Source organism: Bombus vosnesenskii, unplaced genomic scaffold, assembly GCF_011952255.1.
Source record: "Bombus vosnesenskii isolate JDL3184/JDL3185 unplaced genomic scaffold, Bvos_JDL3184-5_v1.1 scf7180000013309, whole genome shotgun sequence".
Taxonomy (NCBI): Eukaryota; Metazoa; Arthropoda; class Insecta; order Hymenoptera; family Apidae; genus Bombus; species Bombus vosnesenskii.
The window spans coordinates 1650954-1671740 of NW_022882958.1; the positions used below are offsets into that span (position 1 = coordinate 1650954).

Genomic DNA, 20787 nt, shown 5'->3' on the forward strand with positions numbered 1-20787 from the left:
CGCATCACTTTTGAATTTCGCAATTCGTGGAAGAAAATAAAAATGGTTTACTATGTTTTGTCTTACATTGGTTTATTAGAAGCTTCTTGCATTGTATTGTCATGTGTGTTCGTTCTTCGTTTTTATAAAATCACGAATTGAGCAGAGTTCTTGTTCGCGATAAAGTTATAATTCGAAACGTACTCTGAAATTCTGTAAGCAATACCTGAGACAAAAATACGACGAAAAGAGACTTTATGCATCGTGGTTTGTCCATCGATCGATCGATCGATCGATCGATCGTTAACTCCATTGAGTTTGCTAAGGAATGAACTGGACAAAGTTAATGCGAAAATCCAATCTAACGTCTTAGAACGCATCTCTAGGAATTAATGTGAAATAATTGGAAAAATTTGTAAAAGGGATACCATAAAAATATGAGAAATTTTGACGAGGAAGAAAAGTTATTTTGATAATGAATCCTAATCCAAATCTTACTTTCTTCTTCTTATAATTGTATGTACTAACTTAAAATATACAAAAGTTCAAATATTAATTAGTATTTTTTTTTCATAAGAACTGTAGGTAGTTCCTTTTTCGTTAAACGACTGATCCCATACTTGTGAGCGATAGCGCGCTAAGGAACAACAAATGAATTGATCTAATAAACTTACGAGATTAAGTATGCGGTAAGACGTACAACGTAGATGTAATAAACATAAGGAGAGACAAACAACAATTGCAAAAAAATAAAAAATGATTATTAAAACTATCCTTTCGGTTGGTTAAACAATCAGTTAGTAAAACCATAATAATACATAATAGAGTTATGCGAATACGATCAATAATAACATAATAATTAATCGATAAACCTATGTTACATGTATAAAAGTAATAACGTGAGATCTGTGAATACGACTTTACCTCGATTACTGTAACCTACGAGAACGCAAAATTTGTGATTATCGTTTCTTAAGCTCTCTTCCTTCTATATTTCTTTTTCTTTTTCTTTTTTTTTTTTTTTTCTTCTTTATCCGTTCGATCCTTTTGCTTATCGTATTAAGGATATCTTCGAAAAGAACATAAGCGCCCGAAGACGCGTCCAAAGATGCTAATGAGAACGTATTAAAGCTTGCTACAACAGTTTACTTGGAAGTAAAGAGAATATTCCATGGAGAGGTATAGAGCACGGATAAACACTGAGAGAAATTAGTGTAAATCACTGTTCAGAATTACAAACGGACTATCTAAATACAAAACGATGATAGAAAGAACAGAATCTGAATCATTGTCACTTAATCTTTGTGTATTTTTCTTCGTGTGTCGTCCTAAATGTAATTTCGTTGAAAGAGAAGGTTCACGAGTATATCGCAATGACCAGATGATACAAAAAAGAAGTATGACAAAATGAAAGAAATATAATTTACATGTATATCGTTACAGTGCCTGAGAAAAACGTCGAAAGGGCATGTGAATGCCTAATAAGCCATACAAACGCCGTATCAGTTTCACTCCATTTTAATAATCATTTCTCTAATCAGTAAATACATTGCTATACACTTCACCAACGTATAGAGCCACTGCGAATCGTACGAAAAAATACCATGAAAGCACGTCTTAAATAATCATAAATAATTGTAAATTCTGAATGACAGTATTATTTTTATCCATTTCCTTGTTTTACTTCCACGTAAATATATTCTATTTCCTTAAATAAAAAGGAAAGATTGCGTAACAATTAAAAACGTGTGGACGCGGCTATCGCTTTTTACGAATTTCACGACTCGTCCCTTGGCACAATTAAAATTAAAACCGCGTAATAAATAAAAGAAGGGAGAATTATCAAGATTCGACAATCTTGACAACGTTCGCGACTCGTTGAAAATAAGAAATCAAATATGCGAAATCTCTAAATCATAGACGAATGAAAGCGCATAAAAAAACGATGCGTTGACATAAATGAAACGATAACCGCGCCCATACTACGAGTAATAATAGAACGATAATATTAAATTTATTCGTTAAAAACTAAGGAGTGAACCTATTGCAAGAATACAGACAAGAAATTTCGATTTTTCTTATAAACAGTTTTTGGTAAAATTTATTCTCTATCCTCGTATCCTTTCCTCTTTCTTTTCTATTTCTTTTCTCTTTCTAATAATATTTCTCTCTGACATCGCATTCCCAACTAGCCGAACACTCTTCAAAAGAGAAAAAAAAAAGACTTACACAAAGCTTAACATTGTTCTTCAACGTTATCTCGATATTCGAAAATAAAAGCACACGCTGTATTAGTTTTACGTTCTTCCAAGCGATTGATTTAATTATCGATGTGTGTGTTTGTGTCTGTTTAATTAATGCTCTTCGTTTTTTTTTCCACCGAATATGTTTACCAATAAGATTTTCGTTCTTCTTTCTTTTTTTTTTTCTTTTCTTTTCTTTTTTTTTTTTCTTTTTTTTTTTACAGAGACCCATGTAATAAGGCACAATTTTCTGCCTGAGAAGGCACTAAAATATCATTTTCTATACTTGCACGTATAGTTGATCGTATTGCATATACGTAAACCACGCAAAAGGAGAGAGATCAGTTTGAAGCGAGTTACAACTAAACGAAGATTATTGTGCACCAAGATTTGTACAAATTCGTGTCCTCCCGTTTGCTACAAGCCTTTTCGCATCATCGGAAAAAAGAAACGATTCCTCACTTCCACTAGATATTCTTCTATCATCCATTGATTTCCTTTACTTCTCGCCAATTCTGCCCCAGACTTTCACGCCGTATGCGCTTTGTTCTCTCGATTAAGCCGAACGTCGATAGAATTAAAAAAAAAAAAAAAAAAAAAAAAAAGAAAAAACACGATGCATGAATACGACTTGCATGAACGCGCAGTTTAAAGTTACCTCTAAAAAATATCGATCGTATCAAAAAAAAATTTTTTTTCCTTTTTCCATCCTTTCTTATTCCACGCAAATAAAATATTACATACGCCATGGCGCTCGAACGAAGTCATTTTTTCTCTCTTACAAGCGACTCTCTCGTTTCGATTAAAAATTTGGAAAAACTTTTCATACCATGCGTTTAGAAAAATCCTTATACAAACAATATTAATTGCTCTAAAGTCATTTGTTTCTTTTTCTTCTTTTTTTTTCTTTTTTTGTTCTTTTTCTTACTTTTTTTTTATGATAAAATAATCGTGAGAATATCACCAGAGAAATTTTCGCGATGAGCCGTTAGACGGTTGTGTCCAGATTGCTTCTACTTCCTCCCGAGTGAATGAAATCTACGTCCATTTCCGAATACTGACGCAACTCCGGTGTGTACGCCGCGTCGTTGTCCTCTCGCAACTCTCTGAAAATTCGTACGTTCGATGTGTTCGCGTGTGTCTCGAGACAGGAGGCCGAGGTCGTTCGTAAGTGACCAGTGTCTTCGATCGTTTCCCTTCCGTCGAAAAACGTTGACCGTGCAGATTTCAACTGTGGCTGGGATGTCCCGACATTAACATCGCTACTTAAACGCCGTTTATATCGTAGATTTGTCAGTGTCTTCAACACTGTTGACGAAGCCTTTTCTCGTTGCTGCGCCCTACGAGGGAAACGTTCAGGGATGGTGATGACAGAACAGAAAGAGGAAGACGCACCTAGTATCCTATTTTCCATTCCGCTTTTTCTTTTTTGTTTCTCTTTCGCATGATAATTCATTTTGTGAACATAAGAAAAAAGAAAAGAGATCGTCTAATAACCAGATATATCTTTTGAACCACGGCAAACAACAAAAAGAAATAATTCGTTGGAACGTTAAACGAGCGGAAAACAATAGCTTTTTTTTTTTTTCTTTAGTTTTATCGCATCGTTAACTCTTCGTGTAGTTACAAACGTACGAATCCTGTCAATTTCAAATACGATGCAATAGTCTGGTGACAAATTATCGTGCAAATTACAAAAGAGTCGTTACTCTACGAGCAAGCATTTTCGAAAACACGTGAAACGAATGTTTATTCGAAATCGATGTTGATTCGAGATCTATATCGTGCTTGCTCGTGGCACCTGTACGAATAACGAGAGCGCACAGAGAGACAGAGAATAACAAGCGTAATGTGAATTACGACATCCGAAAGATATACATACTTGTCGAGCGAACGTGATCTTTCTTTCATGCTCGTGCATCGTTCTTTTTAACGCCCCAAGACTGTCTGTGTTTCTGACTCGACTCGATCGGGAAGGGGGAAAAAAAGAAAGAGAAAGAACCAGAGGGAGATCGACGAAGAATTCGAAACGTGGAGGAATAATCGAACAAAAATATTCAACGGAAAAAAAAAAAAAAAAAAGAAAAGAAACAATTTTTCCAGAATAATTCATCGTAGAATTTGACGGCGCAACCGCGCGTACAATCGTTAAACGGAACGTCAACGACGCACGATGATTCGCGACTATTCGATCGATGCCAGATCGCCAACAATCTGAAGATATCGACGTTCGATCAATCGGTAGCAAAGCCGTGAATTTAAAAGAAGAAAATCAAAAAAAAAAAATGCAAAAAAACGAGGCGTTTCTTTCTCGAAAACGGCGCGTATCATTTTTCTCGAAAACGGCGCGTATCATTTTTCTCGTCAACGTCCCTCGTTGAAAAACACGACGGCGACGACGAGAGCGCCAATCTCTCGCGTAAAGAGAACTTCAAAAGCGATATCCTTTTTTTTTCTACGTATACATCATCGTTCTCGTACTTTCTCCTTTCCTTCAAATTTCGTTTCCTTTTCATTTTCTCTTCTTTCGTTTATGTATGCGTTCCCTTTTATCTTTTTTTTCTTTTCTTTTTACCTCCCGATTCGTTAACGGACAACCTGGTCGCGATTCAACGTTCCCTACGAAACAAAGTGACGAGTGTGCCACGCAGCTAAACCGATAGTGAGGTTCGGAGGTTCGAAATGTAAGCATCTATTTGGTAGGACGAGCGGTCGGAGTTTACAAGAAATCGAGATTAAGGATATGGGTACGGATGGTAAAATATTTGGTTACAACTCCATGTCCTGCGCCTCGTCCTCGCTGAAGTCGCTCATCGAAGACTCGCTATCGGACGACACCCCGTTTTCAGTACCGCTGTTCTCCTGGTCCCTTAGCGCCTCCTCCGTTGCGTATTTCCTCACGTAATCTGCCAAGAAATCAAGAAGGAAATTGCATCCCCGGCTAAATATACTTGGTTCGACGTTGAAAATAACTTCGAACGTCGTAGCCACGAGTTGTCTCGTGATTTCCATCGCGAGATAATCGATCAGAGAAAGCCGTAAACCGAAGGAATACGAGGCTCGTAAACACAGACTGAAACAGTGTGTTTCTCGTGTTTTCGTACGAGTCCTCTCTCTCCACTCACCTGCTACTTTCTTCTTGTACTCCTCAGGTTTGTGTAGATACATGGCCGCTGCGTCGCCATTTAACGGGTCGATTGGATTAGGATATGTTAACAACTGGGGCAGGAAGGACTCGAATATATTTGACAAATCTGAAACAGTAAATGAGAAAGATCGTCGTTGAATCGGTACGGAGAGACGCGATTGGCAAAATTATACGTTGGAATATTATTGGCCAATGTAAGATTTATAGAGGGTTTACGATTAAATTTCCAGATTATGTAAATACGTACCGTAAAGGGCAGTCCAAGCCTGGTTTATTACGTCTAGACACACGGTGCCTGAGACTTCGTCAATGTTAGGGTGGTACACCTTGTTCATAAAGCCGATCGAAGGAGATTTGAAGGGGTAGTGCTCGGGTAAGTGAACCCTCACTTTCCATATTCCACCCTCGTAAGGTGCTGTAACGTAATAGAAGAATACAATGTCCGTAACGATCGTACGCAAGAAGTCTTCTACGCGTAATATACGGCGGAAAGTATTGGCTATTGCAGTATCAGGAAATCTCCAAAAGCGAAACTTTGGTTTCTACACTTTTAAATTTCTTATAAATTCACAAGCATCTACAGCGAAATTATCGACAACAAAATTACCGATATTCGTCGATGCTGGAAACCTAAGAAACTCGAACAATAGAACAAAATTGTTGTTTCGTAAATTATTGTTTGGTTCTAGCTTTCGTTATACCGTTTATCGTACTACTTTATTACACTGTCAAACAACGCGTATGATATCTCGAAAATTGATCGCAAAATGGTATCATGTAAATTGGTCGGTATTTCGCTGGAAATTTCTCCGAAAATTCGGTTTAACGTGCCGAATCGTCCCTTTGAATCGGCCAAACACATGGTTCCCGCTAATTACTTGCGGCAGGGTATTCCATGTACCCCGATAAATCGTACGTAGCGCGTAGAACGTGACCAGGAGATACCGGTCGATCGAACGTTGAGAACGTAGAGACAAAGAACAGAGTGTTCGCCGAATGAAATTTATTTCGACAACAACGAGCAACGAGACCTTCGACCGCGGATTAAAATCAATCACTGGAAACGTTCGGAATGAGCGGAGGGAAAAGGAGAAAAAGAGATTGCAAGAAGAAGAAGCGTAGAGGTAAAGGAACGAGCGAGGAACGAAACGTATTTTTTCAGCCAGTTGGTACTCGGAGCGGAAAATCTGGTAGGTAATCAATTAGTCGGCGAGTATAAACGTTTGAGACAAACGAAGGGACGGAACCTTAAGGAACCTCCGTAATTTGACAATTTTTATATTCTTACAATTTTACCTGCAACTGAACGACGATCGGTCTGCTTGTAACTTGTAAGATTACAAATACAAAAGTATGCTTGCTTTCTTACTATTTTATTGCTACTTGCTTGCTGTATTGTTCATTTTGTTAGGACAGAAAACTTGAAGATACGGATGTTCGCGCAAATTAATATCTATATAAACAAAACCGGGGAAAAAAATCCGAATAGAAATTTGTTTCATTCTGTAAGTATCGTAACTCAATATTTTGCTTTGTATATCTTATATACTTTTACGTATCGCGTGCCATCTGATCGTCTTTGCACGTTTAAATTTTCCATAGATGTGATTAACATTCGCAGTGTATTTGTTAATATCGGTAACTTTTACCTTGTGATTTATAAAATTTCGCATAAAATAACGCTCACACAAGAACGCCCAGATGTCAAATTGACTCAAATTATGTCAAATCGCGATTGAAGCGTTCTTGACTGTGTCCAAAAGTAAAAATGAATCAAAGAGAAAGGGAAAAGCGGGACAAGGAAACGATGTTCTTCGAGCGGCATTGTATGGAATAAAAATATCAGACCGATATTGTGTAATAAACGGTGTGCAACGTTTGAAACACCGCGAGATACTTGCCTTCTTGTTTGCACGATTATACCATGGCTAGCTCGCTAGTTAATTCTCTTCGAAATTAATACCATAATTAATATGATCGTGGAAACAGAGAGAAATCGAGCTATCTATCGCATGATAATCGCATCGAAATCGGAAAAGCCGGCGGGCATCGATGATACGTATAGAATGGGCTGCTGTGCCGATTCCATCCTGTTCTCTGTTCACGGATATTCGTTCTCGAGCCATCTGCGACGAAATTGCGGCAATAACATGTGAGCACCGATACTGATCAATTAACGACGAGCAAATTTCAGCCTCTAAAGTAGCACTGCTTCGTAGAATTATATCTATTTGAAAATGATCATAATTAGTTGAAACATGGTACAACTACGTGTCGTATAGTTGGTGCGAACAGACCTTCTACTTCGTCTTAAGAATTCGAAGATTAAGTATCTTACGTGTAAGACACATAATATTTTAGCAGGGTGTGCAGGGTGTACCTTTATACAGGGTGTACCAGTTTTTCCCCGCCAAACGATATCTATATATTATACAGGTCCAGATAGGAAAGAAACGTCACATATAAACATACATCGTTGGAAGCATCGTCAAAGATAACGAGCGTGCGTTACTACGGTACAAAAGTATGAATAGACTGGGAAATTTACGTCTAATGATATTCAGAATATACATAGCATCGTTGTGAAGCCAGTACTATACGCACAATACACAGAAGATATTACTACTATTACTGAGGCCCCAATAGTTACATCTACAGATGATACAGCATACAATTTATTGAACTTTTCGAACTTATTGAAGCAGGTATACCTCATAGCATCGTTGTGGGGCCAGTACCATGCGCACAATACACAGAAGATATTACTAATATTACTGAGGCCCCAATAGTTACATCTGCAGATGATACAGCATACAACTTATTGAACTTTTCGAACTTATTGAAGCAGGTATACCTTATAGCATCATTGTGGGGTCAGTAGCATGCGCACAATACACAGAAGATATTACTAGTATTACTGAGGCCCCAATAGTTACATCTGTAGATGATACAGCATGCAGCTTATTGAACTTTTGGAATTTATTGATATTCAGAATATATTGTAATATAGTTCTACGACTCCAACTTCAACGATAAAGATATAATAAATAAATGATAGTATAACTACGAATATGATAACGAAATACAACTAATAGAAGGGAATTTCAAAGAGGAATAAAATCAAATTTTCGCCGCTGGCAATCTTGTAGCGAGAGCAACGATGAATATTTTGAAATGGAATTGGAACGTAATTGGAGCTGTAGATATTCCTGATCTATTCATACTTTGTAGCTCATAGTTACAGTACTTTCATACATCGCTCTTTTGTTATAACTCTTTAACGATGCCTTCAACGATATACGTTTATGTGAAATTTTTTCTTATCTCGACCCGTAGAATATATCGACAACGTTTGGCGAGAGAAAAAAAGAACTGGGATACCATGTATGTTAGCTAATTTCTTTATTAAACGTCTGAGATACGTACTTTGTTTGTTTAAACGAATAACAATTAGGATTTATCGATATCAATGAGAATTAAGTGATTTGTTGTTGCAAGAGAGACGCGAAAACTAACATATTAAACCGAACTGATCTGTCCCCTACTACTGAAAATAGGGGAGAAAAAAGGAAAATTTCCCTCTGAACGTTTTTAAAAATTTTTCCTGGCAACTCCGACTATGTTGAATAACGAGCATCGTTGCGAAAAAAAACGATACGATGAATTGTCGAATCGATTCGGCTCGAGTATTCCAAAGTCGAGTAACAGAAGGCCACACCAGCTATTACGCAGACCTGGAGTGCACGGCTCTCTCGGTTTTCCGTCACAGCGGACCGACTTTTGCGTTCGAGAATCACGATTCGCGAACGTACATGCGCGTTAGTACATTTGCGATCGCACCCACACACGACACAGCTTACGTACACACAGCCTACCTGTACCTCTACGCTACTGTGTATAAATATTTGAACATTTCCGACGCTGCACGCTTCCAAATTATTGCAGATATATAAAAGTTACTTTTCAAATAAAACTCTTCAAACTGATCCAATTTCGTCGATTACACCACCACTTGTACGACAATTTACTAACTAACGATATCAGTGAATCGACACGTTTACCAATTGACAAGTTGTAAGTTATAATTTTCCTTTGTAATTTTGCAATTGTATACAATATGGGATAAACAAACGACTTGCCAATTTCTAAACTTTATTTATAAAATCGAATTTATTTTATTACCAAAGTTACTGTAACAGAAGAGCAACGTTGTGGTACAAATGTATGGCAATAGATCGTGACTTGTACACAATCTCGCGCACAATAGCGAAACTCTACGAGAGGACTAAGCTATCGAAATACTTATGGATGGTAATACGACTTACACACGTGGCGATGCAAACGTGCGTTACGCGTTCGCGGCAGACGCATAGGCGAGAAACGTGACCCACCTGTGCGTACACGCACGTGGAAACACGCGCGCGCCGATTCACGGTGAAAGTATCGATATCCACGCGGAATCGGAGCTACGAGAATGCACAAGCAGCACCGAGTTTAATTCCTATCCGGCGTGCAACGAGAGTTCATCGAACCTCGTGGACTCATCCTTCCTCTCCTCTTTCGTGATTTTTATTTTCTTTCCTTTTTCCTATATTTTTGTTCTCCTCTCGCTATGTACGCCGTATTCCGTGTATTTTTTCGTCCAATTTTTTTGTTCAAAAGATCGTGCACGCGTTATTGGAGCAGCGGCGCGTATACGCGCTTTTTTAAACGTATTCGCATTTCTGAATTTCATGTCTACATCATTCGACGGTTTATAAATCCAATTCGTACAGATATTCTTTCCTTTTTTCTTTTCCATTCTGTCGTGTGTGAATTTTTCCCTTTCAATTTTTTGTATGAATGTTCGATTATTGGTTGGCGAAACATTGTGCATGCCTTCGCAAACTGAGTTTAATTACGTTTTTATGAACGATCGCACGTGTACTGAACAAATAGTCGCTATTGTTTGGACCATTTCAAACAGAGGAGAACCATTGCTTGTATAAAATCATTCCATAAGCTTCTATCTTTGCTTTGATTTTTATAATTTTAAAAAGTAATAAAGTCGAAAGTAATTGTATATTGATCTTGAAACTTCGTCGGAGATTTTTCCAGTAAAATTTCTTGTAACTTCTCTACGACGTAGAAAATTGATTCGACTGGATAATTAGTTCCCTTAATCGATATAGTACAACATCTAACATTCTTAGGACCAAGTTTCACGGAGGTAAATTGGTATAATTTAAGAAACGAAAAGATCGAGAGGGAGAGCAGTAATTGCGTATGATTTAGAAATTTCCTACAACGACACGGTGTCTCGTTACGCCCTACTAAAACCTACAAGGGTTGTAAATAGCTGGTCGAACACCGTAACTGAAGCCGACCATTTCCTGTTTCTGTCTGATTGAATCGTAATGGACCATAGGATGATCTCTCGTTTGCGCGATAACTGAGCTATTGCTGCGTATTTCCTGCTTTGACCGATCCTCTCGGTCCTTACTTTTCGCAATTCATATTCATGCCACATCTCTTCAAACTTCCTTCGGGACCGATCAACTATAAACTTTATACGACAAGATCGCAATTATCGAAACTTGTCGAACAACGTCGTAAAGGTGCGTTTACATCGAACGAGCAAACGACATACAGCGAGTGCAAGTTCAGTTTGGCTTTTCAGAGACCCGTCTCGAGAAAATGACCGAGCAACAACTGGACACGGTGTAATATATTTAACTACTTTATATATCACCATAATGTATATAACGTCTGAATATTGAAATTCGTTCAAATTTGGTCCCGTTCTAAACTCAGTTTTTCAATCGTGTGATTCGCGTCTCTCTCGAACAGATTCCGGTAAATTCAATTTCGTTCTACCGACTTTCTGTTTGATAACGCTTGCTAAGTTTTCCACGAGTTAATTTCGCGACAGTTTTAGCTGGATTCGCGCGAGAAAAATCGATATCACCTCGCTACGACGTGCAAAGTGGAATAAGTCTCGCCGAACAAATTGCCACGAAAAAGTGTTTTTTCTGTTCGAAGCGCACTTTATCGAGCCTCGTGAATTATCTTTATTAAACGTGCGCCGACCGTGCCGTGTTCACCACGATCCTCTGTTAGTTTGACCTAACTGGTTACACCAACAGCAGGTCGAATTTTATCGCGATTAAAAACGAGAGGAATAAAAACAACCAAGAAGGGAAGAGATATATAATTATATCTCGTTTCATTTCCTTCTTAACGAAGGGAACTTTCTATGGAGTAGATTTCTGAAATTTAACGAAGAATCATAAATTAGAGAAATTAGTCTAGTGTCATTTCTTGGAATATTTACGATTTAATTGTGCCTTTGCATCGCTAAGTATTTCCTATGTTTGATGAAAATATAAATAGAAAAATCGTTTACGCTTTTACGCTTGACGTTGTACATACGCAACATTGTATTTTTAATTGATCATTAATTAATTAAATGAATTAAATGAGCGGTCTTCTCAACGGTTTAAAATACAATCTCCTAACTAGTTTATTTATCATGGGAACGTAATTATACAATCAAATGTTGGTTAAATATTCGTGTATTTCAGTCCGTGGTTTAATCGTGCTTATCCTACTTCACCAGATATATAACGTATAATTCACCCTAGTTATCGATGGTTAACGCTTTAAACGCGATACACGTACATAATTGAAATAAAATGCGTCGTGCTAGACCAAAGTATAAAACTACATCTATTGAAAGCAAACTTGTGTTTCTATAATACCGTTGTAAATCATACTGCTTGAATAAGAAACGAAAATATTTTTATTTTTCTGTAACGTTATTGTATAACGCGAAATATTGTATTTTTAACATAGTACGTGTAACTATTATTCATTTCCTAAAAATTATCGGGAAGTTTCGATCAACCGTAATTCCTTCCGAATGTTTCTCACTTTAAAATTATAAATAATCATCTTTCCAAACGTAAAACAACATTCTGTTCGATATTCAAGATTACAAACTGTTGAAAAAGACGAAATCTACTTTGATATTTGTTATAATTTCATTAAACTTTATTCTTTGATATATTCGTATAATTTCCTATATCGCTTTGATCTTGAAAAATGTTATCATAGAGAAAGTACTCTAAAATTAAAGGTTTCGGCGTGTGCGTTTAAAAAAAGCTTATAATGTCAAAAGAAAAAGTTCGATGTTAACTCGTAGAATAGAAGACTGGTAATTCTTCTTAGACTGATAATCCTCAGAGGATAAGTCAAAGGGGAATATCGGTGAATATCAATGACAGTGTTTTAGATGATGCTACTGAAAACAGCTCGATGTAAACAATGAAAGAGGTAGTGTTTCGGATGAAAGTAAAACTATTCTACAATTATTCGTCGCTTGGTGTAAATAGGAAAAGTACAGAAAGCGAATAAACGGATTACGCACGAGTAAAGCGACGAACAAATGCCAAGACGAAAGAAAATAGCTACTTTATCGTTTCAAAGAATAAAACATTAGTTTTGTTCGGTTTAGATAGATTTGTTCAGATTAGATAAGGAATTTTGGCATATTCCTTCTATTCCTATAATCCTATATTCACGGACGATTGCTTTCTGTAACGCGTATTCGATTTATCAATTTATCAATTTAAAAGAATTTCGCAATCTGAAAATTAATAATTTTCATGGATACAAAGCAACAAGAGAGATATCGTTAGAGAAGATTAAATGAAAATTGTATCAGTCCTTTGACGTGCGATTAAATTAAAAGATATTTTCCATAAAGATTTCATTGAATTTCCCACGAATCTCCATACACTGAGAGATGAAAAAAGACGTCACACGCCATCAAGAAATGAAAATATTTTTAATAAATAAATTGTTACTCTGAATTCCCGACGTGAAACGAGGCTTCTGGCCTGCCATGCGTTTCCCACGTCAAAATGTACAAAGGATTAACAATCTATGCCTTTCAGAAAAATATTTTAATTTCAAAATAACACGCGTTGTTTCCTTTTTCATCGCTCGGAATGTACGAAGGAGATTGGTAGCGTGCATATGTCACGTCGTACTTTTCTCATGTCAAACTATACAGTGACGTGTTTGGAATGTCATTTGACGCCAAAGGTTGATTAAATACACGTCGTTGCAGAGAACTAACACGCGTTCAAAAGTTTTACTTGAAAAGACATTTTACGCGCAACGGCTTAATACAATAAAATGAAATCGCATTACCGATTGCTGGCCAGTCATGTTCACTTTTGTCGCGCGCCCGTTATTATTAAAAACGAATTTCTACCTTGTTCACAATTTACATCAATACAAAAGCCAACGTACAGCGTCAAGTAGCAGTTAAATTACCGAAAAGCCACATCTTCTGACCCAGGAACTTTTATCCTGGTAGTCATTAAGTTACACATTGATTACTGTCAAATTACTCTTGACTATAGTGGCATTAGTAGCGGTCGGTAGTGGCAGTCAATGGTGACAGTTTGTAGTGGCAGTCAATGGTGACAGTTTGTAGCGGCAATCGATACAGCGCAGGGCTGCGAACAAAACTAAACGTTAGGAACGTGGACCTGATTCGTTCAGGATTTTTTAGATTGTCCTCGGTTTACGATACGGACAACACATCTGCCATTTTTTGGGAAGTTGGAATTTCCCACATTAAGCCAGTAAACCACGTGTCATGATTCTTGACTCGACGAGAATTCGACAATGAACGAAGGACGATGTCGCCAACGGGACGTTACGCATCCTCGACCTGATGCGCACAAGACTCACCACACGCAGGATACCCGCGACAATTCGATAGTCACAGGATTGGACAGAAACAAACTCACTTCACAGGAAACGTTGATGAAAACACACCCCCCTGCACGGACAGTTAGAACATAAACACACCAGACGCTTCAAGAGAAAGGAGACTCATCGCACACTCGCCTACGTTCGAACTCTGCTACTTACGTTTCATACTCTTCCGTTTATACCAAACCGTTCAAATAAACATACTAAACCCAAGCTTACTAGAAATCTTTAAAATCTACCTTCACCTTGAGCGTTAATATCGTTCAAGGTTCGCCATCTCAACCGAACAGTTGCAACCTGACTGATCGCCACCTAAGTTGATAATAGGTCGCGACGCTTATACGAATAAAATAATATTTGGTAACGTGACGTGACAGTACACTACAGAGAACAGTACCTCCCTTGCCCCTATGCAGTCTCGTTTTAGTCATCAGCATATTTTAGAAGCGAAAAGGCGATACCAAAATGTAGTATTTATAGGGCGTCAGTCTTTATACGATGTGCGTGGCTAGTAACTTTGCTTCAAACATTTCTACGAGGAACATCATTATCGTAGCAATTACAAATTTTCACTGTTTTTAGCGTTTGCTACTTACGCAACTGTGATATGTAAAAATATACAATGCGAATGTTCAAATATTCATTTTATAAACATAAAAACTATTACAATTAAACGTAATTTTAATAATTTCTATGTAAATGAACTCGATCGAGTACATCAAATCATTTACAGATACGAAAAGAGGGTATCGCAAAGGTATTTCAGCGTGTATAGTAAAAAAGTGTTTAAGGTATATAGCGATAACTCGTAAACCGTAAATTTTCCAAACAAATTTTTAAACAGTTCAATAACGCAATTAAACGATGAACCTTTTTCAGATATCCTTCGCGATTCTTGAGATATTTCACGAAAAAAAAAAAATTCTCCACCGAGTTATGAACACGAAGGAAAAATGGGGCTGTATCGCGGATGAAATACTTTACTTGTACGCAGAGTTCCATCGTTTTTCGAATTTCCGAGCTGCCTAACCTTCCTTGTGAGTGGCACGCGCCTGCGGCCTGTACTCTTTCATCCTTGGCCCGTTCAAGGTTTTTCACCCTCTCGGAAGCATTTCGAAAGACGAAGGGACTGGAGCCCGCGGATGCAGGTTCGATACGAGGCTTCTCTCTTCCAAGCTCGACCTAGTGACCCAGTTTTTACTCGCGTTGCCGTGCGCCACTCGCGAGGGCCGTGCCACGCATTAATTTTCCATTTCTGCGATTCGAGCGTGGCCCGAGGCTGAAACGGACCTGCACAAACAAAACTCGCCGACCATGTGACCAACGGCGCGCCATTACTTTCCGTCGAATTAATGCAAACGACCGAGTATGTTTGAAGAGTGCGGCCAATGCGGTTTCCACAGGATTCGATCCACGTTCTTTCCTTCTTTCGCCTCTTCTTCTTTCTTGTCTTTGCGGATTTGTTTACAGAAGGCGTTTCTCCCGGTAGTTTCTCATGCGCGTGGTTTAAATGTTTGAGGCGGTTTCAGTTAGCTTTAGTTATTTGAGTTGTTTTGGTTTGGCAGAAGCAAATTTTGGCGAAGCTTGTGCGTTCGACTCATTAGCTGCTCTATGATCTATGTTTGAGGATCGTGGGAGGAAATTTGTATTTTATAGTATAACCTGATCGAAGGATATATGCGCTTAATATTTTAGAAACGTGCGTTGATCAAAATCATTGAAAATTAATTCGCATTTATCTATATTACAATTATGTGGTAATTGGAGGGAGGGTCGGAGGAAAAAAACCCGAGGAAAAGAAGTTGGTAATGAATAGATGAGTCTCTTCAGGGTCGTGTTTATCTAGGTTAAAAAAAAAGGTAATTTCATTCACAATGACCTTCGCTATATCTCCTATAGGGAGACTGTACTTATGTGCTTATCTTAAGGAAAATTAAATATACATTATGTATCAGTCTCCCTGGAGAAATTAAATATTGTAATCAGGCACAACAAATAATACTTAAATCTTATCTTAGCTTCAATTTATAAAAGATTATCAGATACAGATTATGCGTTTCGTCTTGCTCGTCAGTATACGTAGCCAGAAAAGAAATCACGAAAGAAAGAATTAAACGCAGAAAGGAAGCAATAATGAATTCGAAAAGGTAGATGGAGTCAGGTTAATTGACGCGACGTTTGGAATTCCCTTGTAAAATAGAAATACATCCATTAACGTAGTTCTATCGGATGCTAGTTTCGCACGTGCGCACCGTTTAACAGCGACGAAGATTTACGAGCAGGAAATGAAATCTTCGACGAGACGTTTAAGAGGATTGCGAAGAGAAACGTCTTACTTTAAATTTTCGAAACGTCGGATAAGTGCACGCCGGCGACGTACACTGAGAATATCGTGGAAAGTTCGTCGAACATCGTGCATGCTCTATACCATAAGCTCGATGCAAACTTTTCATCTCGATGCATAATTGAACACGACTCTGCCTCGAATTTCCATGCAGACCCATATCATACGCTGACGAGTATTCAACGCCTTCTTCGTTAAACCGAGTATCCATCAAACTGTGCATTCTTAATCCACGAATAGTACAGTGGGCTGCTGTATTCTCTACTCATTTTTGTTTTATCTATGATTGCTCTTTATTATATACGCTTCCTGTATATTTATTTCTTTGTTGTGATGTAAGATCAACTGTGAACATTCGTAGGTTTGCAGCTGTTTGATGCGATCGTTACATCGACACTGCAACCGCCGATTTATAACGTATACAATATACGATATAAACATAGCTGCTTCGAATTAAAGCAACATTATGAAAATAAATAAGAATATACAGGATGGTTGGTAATCGGTGGTACAAGCGGAAAGGGGGTGATTCTAGGCGAAAAAAGAAGTCGAAAATGTAGAATAAAAATTTTTCGTTCGGGGCTTTGTTTTCGAGAAAATCGCCTTTGAATTTTCGCTCGGTACGCGTGCGGTACGTTATAACGGATCTCACTGTAAATCGTTGTCTCGATTGACGTTATTTTTTTAATTTTTAAAATTTTAAAATCTTTAAATTTTTATTCTATATTTTCGACTTCTTTTTTCGCGTAGAAACACCCCCTTTCCGCTTGTACCAGCAGTTACCAACCACCCTGTATATAATCATGTTTCTGTCGATAAATCTCAATAATTTCGCTTAGACGCTTGAATGTTGCTATTAATTGAGAAAACGAAAGCCTGGTATTTAGCGTTAATTTCCTAGGACAGTGAAACGCGAAGGAAATTCTCAGCAGACAAATTTGAAAAATGATAAAAATGATGAAGTGGAGAAAGAGGCGGAAATTTTAAAGTAAAAGATCATTAATAACGGAACCATTCAGACATTTACCTCTATTGAATGCAACGGAATAGCGAATTTTCTTTGATACACCAATATTACTCTGCACGATTACAGACGCTCCTAATCATTCTCGGTTATTTGTCGTCCGTGAATGCTACGTGTCTCAGCCGAGACAAATTTACATTCACAAACACCCGGAAACGTTTGCAAACCTTTGCCACAGCTATAGTTGAATAAACATACTTTCCCCATAAATACGTATTCGCAAGCATAAAATAGTATATTAAGTATCGACCTGCAAGCACGCACAAATACAAATAAACGGCAAATTTTCTTTGAAATATCGAAATTACTCTGAAAATTCGCAAATGTGCGTAATAATCGTTCGCGGCTCTATTTATCGTCCATCTATGCTTCGCGTCCCAACCGAAAAGCAAATACATGTTCGCAAACGTTAGCAAACATTTTACGTGACCAATGGATATCCAACTTATGAGAGCAAGTACAACATGTCGCGTGGACGACGAATTCGCGTTCGTCGAACATCGAACGATGAAACGAAATCTCGTTAAACGAGTATTTAATCCTTCGATGGCCTTATAATCACTCGAACCTAGCACATGCTCGCGATCAGTTCTACGAGATTACATAGGGGTGGTGGAGAGGGACCCTTATGCACAACATAATTTGCAGTGTGACGCAAACAGCTTCTGCGTGGAAACTGGGTCAGCTGGAAGCGCAGCAATTTAGACGCATCGAGAAAAAAAAAAAAAAAAGGAAAGTGAAAATTAAATAGTCTATGCGTTTTTAAGCTGATAAGGGAGTTACCAGTGGGTCGACCATTGAAGGGTGGGAATTTTCTCAACTATTTTCGTCCTATCTTTATTTTCACGATTTTCACAATTACCCAGGTGTGGTTTCGTTTGGACAAAAATTTGAATCGTTGTTTAACTGTATTACGGTAGTAGAATTTATAAAGCTGACTCAATTTTGCGATGACTTAATAAGGTGTGTCTTTGACGTTGTTGAACATTTAATAGAACTGACCTTGGTGTTCCAGTGTTTCTTCAAAGATTTATCGCAAAATCTATATTCACTTGATTAAAACCAGCGATATTACAATTACACTTGTAATTATGTATATTATGGTGTTCCTCTGTTACATCTTCATCGTGAATTATTTCCAATTCTACCAATAATTCTCAAAATAATATTGAATTTTTAAAACGCTATTCGTTTCTCTCCTTTCGTTCACATATTAACCATCTATTACTTCCAAATCTACGAATAATACTCTAGGTGAAGTCAGGAAATATTATACATCGAACCTTCGATACAATTTATAATAATTTCCAATCCATTTTTTTGTACATAAATAAATCCTCTGTTACATCGACAATCACGATTCTATTAACTCGATTTTGTGAATATACATATAGATTATATTTTCAATGCTGTTGAATTTTCATCCTTTTCTGTCGTATACAAATTAATCGTCTGTTATTTCGAATTCTACAAACAATACTATAAATCAATGCAGACAATATCACAAACCAAATTGACGCTAATGATTCTATCGTTGCTGCGACCACTTTAAAATAAACCTATACAAGAGAAAATATTATAAACCGAATTTCCAATGCAGTTGGATTTCCAACACGTCGTTTAAATGCCAAAATTAATCGTTCGTCGTTTCCCTTGATTCCATAAGGAAATCGAAGCAACGCACAGTGCGGCATACAGTGGACAAAAATCGAAATAATCATCGTTCCATCTTAATCTTATTACTCGATGATATCATCAGTCTATAAATAACGTAAATGTAAACAATAATTACCACAAAAATTTAATTTATCCAATTTAAAAAATTCTTTCCTTCCTCGAAGATCTATTTGAGAAAGAAACGGTCCAAGCCATCCTGTAATTTTGATTATTCTACTCCAAGTAGGTTTTGCGTTACATTGTCATATCATTTTCTTCCTACAAACTGTTACACCGAATTTTCTTCATTTTTTTAGCGAAATCCATTCGTAATCTCGACTTGGTCGAAGAGTGGATTTCTGGCCACGCTTATAATCCAAGAAAAATGTTTTAAGTTACGCAAAAATTCTGTTCTTTGGTCTGTTTTGAACGTCGGCACAATATTGGACGGAACGGAAGGGAAGATAAATAATTTTCGCATGGCGCTTACGAAAAAATGGAAAGATTGTTTCCGGCATCGGCGCTATTTACTTAAACGTCACCGCGTGTATGATAGTTAGACAAAGAAATAAGCGTTCACGATACTTCAAATGAACCAGACAGTAAGGAAAATACAAAGATTCGATCTCCTGTTATCAGGTTTCAGGAAAGCTGCACATTAAATGCATTTTTTTACCTCTGTTCCGAATTCTCATTCAAATGTCGTACCGTGGAACGTGACAATGTGGACAAATTGTCCAGACAATGTGAACGTGGCAAACGTCGCCTGCAAACGTACAAATGTAGCCTACACCTGATCCGCGAACGTGAACGACGAACGTGAACTACGAACGTGAACTACGAACGTAAACTACGAACGTGAGCTACGAACATGCGGGCCTGCGAACGTAGCCAGTGAATTTTGATTTTTGTGCCGAACCCTCGTTCAAATGCCGCATTGTGCAACGTGACAATTAACTAACAGTTGAAGTGGATTAAAAAAAGAAAAAAAGAGTCGCTGTACCATATGAAAGAGCTCGTTCTTGCACGTACACACACGTCATACAGCACGATCGATCCCTGTGCTCGTTCTTGTGCAGATGCAAAGTGTCGTGAAAGCGCGTTTCGAGAAAAGGTAAAATGCAATTACCCCAGGCCACGATATCTCACTGGCGGCTCTCCGCGAGGCAATATCTCGATAAAGCCTCGAAAGCAATTGCTAGTGTTCTTGCCGCGGCCTGGGAAAAGAATCGAAAGCTCGGATCGTGGAAACATCGCTGAACAGAATAGCTGGCGCGGGATAGAAACGAAAAACAACAGGCGGAGAAGGTGGAAAACGTTTCCCGGGGCATGCAATCTGCAATTTCTCATTAATATCAATCACGTCAAATCTAGAATTAATGCGATTTCGATCGTTCGCTATTAATTTTGATTTTTAAATAATTTCCCTCTCACTTTATTTTCGTCGGTTCAATATCGTTTTCGTCGGTTTTCTATGCTTATCTCTTCGCTATTTTGCACTTGTTGGTGATCTTAATTATTTGATGTTGTAAATATACATGTAATTAATTACTCGATCAACGCTATTGTTCGATCGTTTGCTCCTTTTTTCTCCTGTTTATCTTTCTCTCATTTCCGAAGGATT

The 20787-nt window shown here is 37.7% G+C and overlaps 1 protein-coding gene across 2 annotated transcripts in view; it reads right to left on the reverse strand.

Annotated features, from left to right (window-relative positions):
- Positions 1-1377: 1377 nt before the first annotated feature.
- Positions 1378-20787, reverse strand: part of LOC117234843 (ubiquitin-conjugating enzyme E2 H) — a 47206-nt gene continuing 27796 nt past the window's right edge. Inside the window, exons 3-6 of one of the 2 annotated variants that reach the window (XR_004493578.1) lie at positions 5618-5785; positions 5348-5476; positions 4105-5128; positions 1378-3562 (exon numbers count right to left, since the gene is read on the reverse strand). Coding sequence is in view for 1 of the 2 variants with exons in the window: in XM_033496419.1 (XP_033352310.1) it covers positions 4992-5128; positions 5348-5476; positions 5618-5785 (434 nt within the window). In the remaining variant the exon portion in view is untranslated. Of the gene's footprint in view, positions 5129-5347; positions 5477-5617; positions 5786-20787 lie in introns of both variants that reach the window. The other variant, XM_033496419.1, reaches the window with a different exon arrangement.